Source organism: Cydia amplana, chromosome 5 (genome assembly GCF_948474715.1).
Source record: "Cydia amplana chromosome 5, ilCydAmpl1.1, whole genome shotgun sequence".
NCBI lineage: Eukaryota > Metazoa > Arthropoda > Insecta > Lepidoptera > Tortricidae > Cydia > Cydia amplana.
In genome coordinates, this window is record NC_086073.1 from 6098077 (window position 1) to 6101524 (window position 3448).

Below are 3448 nucleotides of genomic sequence, written 5' to 3' on the forward strand. Positions count from 1 at the left end.
TCTATATAGATAGAAAAACGTAGAAACGTGGTGTGGGGGTCGCGAAAAAAATTTAGTGGTCATAAAGGGCCGTGACACCATAAAGTTTGAAAAACACTGATCTAAGTAGTTCTTACTACGACTGTCACAAAGGGCCGCCATTTGCGAACTAAATAGCTCCGTGGCACAATATTTACGCCCTACCCACCGTGGCACAATATGTGTGGGGTCATTTTGCAGAGCTAGTTCGTCATCTATGTTTATTATCAATCGCTGGTTAGGTTATCACTTTAAAAAAAAAGTGTATATGTACAAAAATACTTATTTTTTATTATTTGTAAGTAGGACCTAACCAAATGACTGAAATCGACAATATTTTTGAAACAGTTCTTGGGTAATGTTCTTTATCCAGCCCGTGTAGTAGTAGACGTTGGAATAAACGCCGGGGTACTTCAAGCAGCCTTTGCCGTGCGACACGATGCCCACAATCATACTGGAACCATAAGCGATTATTATGTATTCTACTTTTTGAAGTTAAAACTTCTTTAGCGGCGCTGTGCACTTTTTGTGATGGGGAAAAAATGTTAAACTCGTAACAGGTGTCATGTGACCGTAAGACGTAAGACGGACACGTGACCTGATCGAAAAACTGACTTTCAATGTCATTGAGTTTTTCTTTATTGATTTAAATGCCATCTAGTGAGTTTCCCTCTAACTGGTATTAATATAACTCGAGTACTAACAGTGATGTGGTTAGGGGTTTCAAGTAATGCGACGAAATAACGCTAGATGGCGTTAACCTCAATTATACATAGTGCTGCAGACATTTTGCAATAGTCATTTAGTTTTCATTTCTGCCGGCACTCCCTGAGTGCAACCCGTTGTTTTTTTTTTCACATGGCCGTGATGTACCAAACTTCAACATGTATACTTCTACTTCTTATGGCAATGCGTTTTAAATTGTAAAACGCCGATATCGTAGATTTTAACAAAAGTATCGCTACTTTTCAGGCGGCAAAAATTAGTTTTCATGACCGGTAACTTCACTGTTTTTGGTAATCAAGTAGTGTCGATGTCGTCGGCAAATCATGAAAATAAATGTAGTACATTTTTCTTGACCCGTCATTTGCTTGACGTAATATGAAAACTAAGGAAAGCATGGTAATTTTATGGTCGGTCGATAAAGAGGGTAAGTACATCTACATTATTAATAGCCGATATAGCCAGCCGACATTTGACCTTACCATGCTTGTAGGTACTAATGAGCATCAAATACAAATACTTATGTTTCTATCAGAAGAATAATAAAATACCGATTGACGCTCCAAGCTACCCCAATCTCACGGTTAGCAACAACGTTCAATATAATATTTAACATTGAACTCGAAATACCTTGTAGATCAAACCACACAATTATACTGAGAAATTCATTCATAAATTAAGTTAATGCTGTAAAATAGACCTCACTTATTCCACAAGATGCCTCCTCCTGAGTCTCCTTTACATGTATCACTAGTCCCATTCCCGTAAAGGCAGAACATGTCATGACTGAATATCACTCCTTCGTATTCTTTCAAGCATTCCTTGCGTGGAATAAAGCGCAATTTTGCTTCCATAAGACCTCTCAGTGATAGTTCACCATCTTCCTGGATTGAACAATAACAGTTTGTACACGTACAGTCACCACACGGGATTGTTACGCCATTTAGGGTCCTAGTTAAATTGGTTCCTTACGCTATGGAATGTCCAATTTAGCTACAACCCTAAATGGCGTAACACTCGCGGAGCGTGACGGTACATCAAAAACCACAGACCTCACATGAAAAACCGGCAAATTAGAAAAATGTAAAGACAAACGAAAGGTTCATCCCTTACTGATTTTTGGGGCATTTTTGGTAACGGAAATGCGACTACACTAGGTACGCAAGAACAACATTACGTTAACTAAACATGTGGGATAAAATGAATGAATTGTATATAACTAGCGTTCTAAAAACCCTACATAACTAACAATTCTCATCAATGCAGATTAAGCACAAAAACTACTAGGCTAAGGCTAAGTTAATCACATATATTTTATGATCAGTATACGAAAGGTTTATCAGTTTCGAAACAGAGTTAATCTTTAGGAGTTATACCTAAAAAATAAATCATAAAATATTATAACACGTACGTTTCATCTAAACATAATAGAAAACTTAATAATTGTTTGATGTAAATATAAACAAATACCGAGGTCTGTCCCCATCCAGTCGCTGTGAACGTAGTCCCAGTTTCTCTCATCCACCGATCAGTATTGACGAGCTTCGCGGGCTTCACGTGCCGATCGAAGAGGAACATGTCTTCTATGAAAATGATGGCTATGTCATCGGAGAATATCGCTGAAGTGTTATAATCCGGGTGGATCCTAAAATCCCAGACATTGTGTTGTTGCCTATGGTGATCAAAGATGTAACGCGATGCTGAAAATTATACTTAAAATTTAGGAACTGTGCCTTAGCTATCGTTCTACGTGATATTACGAGCAAGCAGGTACTACCTGCCAGTATTGACATATCTCCAATATTTTTGTTAAAGTCGAAACAGTGTCCTGCTGTTAACACGGTTTTCTGAGTTAAAATGCTTGCCGCACACATGCCTCCACTGTTCAAGAACTGAACATTCCAAGGGTACGATTCTAAATCCGCAGGTTTGCCACCAGCTATTAATATTTCTGCTTTTAATAAATCTACTTTTGTTTCTCCTAAGTCTTTTATATGGCAGACAACGGCATTAACTTGGAAATAAATTGTAATTTTATAAAAAAAAACTGAAGTTCTATAAGGCATGTTCTCCTAAAAGCGTCGATACAGGGGCGTTCTACTTCGATAACTGGAGATTTTATAGTCGAGTAAAATCAGTGAAGTGGCAAAATTCAACTACAATCAATTTCTAATTATACGACAAAATTCACACGACGTATGTATGAACTAACACACTACTATCAATAGTTTATCGAACCAACTTCCCCCCAAATAATAGGGTTTGATAAATAAATGCGCAATTTAAAGTTGGTAGGAAAATGTTGTTAAGGTGTTTGGAGTAATTTCGTAGCAACAGCAATCAAGATGCCTCGGTATGGTAAACGGTGCAGTAGCATAAGTGTTGCCAAAGTACTGATGTGCCTAAGGAAACTTTCCAAAATTGCGAAATGTTTCGGAAATTTAACGTAGAAAAAATTCGGAAAATGTCTTACATTTTTGTATGAGAATTGAAACTTTCCAATTTAAAATTTAAATTTCCCATATTTCCTAGTGAAAGTTTTATAAATTTTCCGAGAATTTATAGAATTTTATGGAAGCTTTCCGCAACTTGCACATCCGTATGCCAAAGTGCTTCTTGTTAGATATTAGCGATTTTCAAAATTACCCCGTGATGAAGTTATCCCATACACTTTACATGATAATAAATGTTGACAAACGTAATGTTA

At 37.0% G+C, this 3448-nt stretch overlaps 1 protein-coding gene across 1 annotated transcript; it reads right to left on the bottom strand.

Moving 5' to 3' along the window:
- Positions 1 to 298: 298 nt before the first annotated feature.
- Positions 299 to 2936, bottom strand: LOC134648436 (chymotrypsin-1-like). The gene is made up of 4 exons (XM_063502956.1): positions 2519 to 2936; positions 2212 to 2441; positions 1447 to 1625; positions 299 to 472 (listed from the first exon to the last, which is right to left on the bottom strand). Exons 1-4 carry the CDS (start codon positions 2805 to 2807, stop codon positions 328 to 330), a joined length of 843 nt encoding a protein of 280 aa, XP_063359026.1. The 5' UTR covers positions 2808 to 2936; the 3' UTR covers positions 299 to 327.
- Positions 2937 to 3448: the final 512 nt, after the last annotated feature.